The sequence below is a fragment of the Bison bison genome, unplaced genomic scaffold (genome assembly GCF_000754665.1).
Source record: "Bison bison bison isolate TAMUID 2011002044 unplaced genomic scaffold, Bison_UMD1.0 scf7180017864144, whole genome shotgun sequence".
Taxonomy (NCBI): Eukaryota; Metazoa; Chordata; class Mammalia; order Artiodactyla; family Bovidae; genus Bison; species Bison bison.
The window spans coordinates 172,120-172,876 of NW_011494716.1; the positions used below are offsets into that span (position 1 = coordinate 172,120).

General features: G+C 65.7%; 1 protein-coding gene across 1 annotated transcript in view; it reads left to right on the top strand.

Moving 5' to 3' along the window:
• The window catches only part of CCNF (cyclin F), an 18,061-nt gene that overhangs the window by 14,291 nt on the left and 3,013 nt on the right, over positions 1-757 (top strand). The window contains exons 14-15 of the mRNA XM_010840323.1: positions 41-140; positions 214-341. Coding sequence (XP_010838625.1) covers positions 41-140; positions 214-341 — 228 coding nt within the window. The remainder of the gene's footprint in view (positions 1-40; positions 141-213; positions 342-757) is intronic.

Genomic DNA, 757 nt, shown 5'->3' on the forward strand with positions numbered 1-757 from the left:
CCCTCCCCCCGTGGTCCCTCACGTGTCCCTCTGTCGGTAGCTTCCACGATGACGCCCCCAAGGACTACAGGCAGGTGTCTCTCACTGCCGTCAAGCAGCGATTCGAGGACAAGCGCTACGAGGAGATCAGCCTGGAAGAGGTACCGAGGGGTGCTGGTGGCGGGCCCGCCCGCCCGGGGCCTCGCCCGCCCTCTGACCCTGGCTGCCCTGCAGGTGCTGAGCTACGGCCAGCTGTGTGCTGCCCTGGGCGTGAAACAGGAGAGCCTGGAACCTGCACCCTTCCTCAGCGCAGGCGATATTCACGCCTTCCTCAGCTCGCCCTCCGGGAGGAGGACCAAACGGTGAGTGAGCCCGCAGGCCCAGCTGGGTTCCCGTGTGACCCCTGCAGCCCTCGGGGATCCCCCGGAAACGGAAGCTGGGCCGGCGGCCTGCAGCCCTGCCTTCTTCCCTGCGTGGTTCCAGCCCAGCTCCCTGTGGGTTTGGTGGTCCTGAGCACAGGTGGAGCCCCACCGGGGCCACACTGGCCCTCCACGTGTTGCCCCAGCGCTCCAGCCATGCCCTGATGAGAGGCTGGGGCACTTGGTCCCCGTCATCTGCTACGTATCCCCTTCACCCCGTCTCTTCCATCTCAGTGCCCTGGCTGTGGTGCCTGGAATAAGCTCTCCTCTCCCCCTCCAAAGAACTCCTATGCATCCTACAAAGTCCAGATGAGCAGGGACCTCACTGTGCTGCCGGCCCGACCTCTGGACTTTGTAGG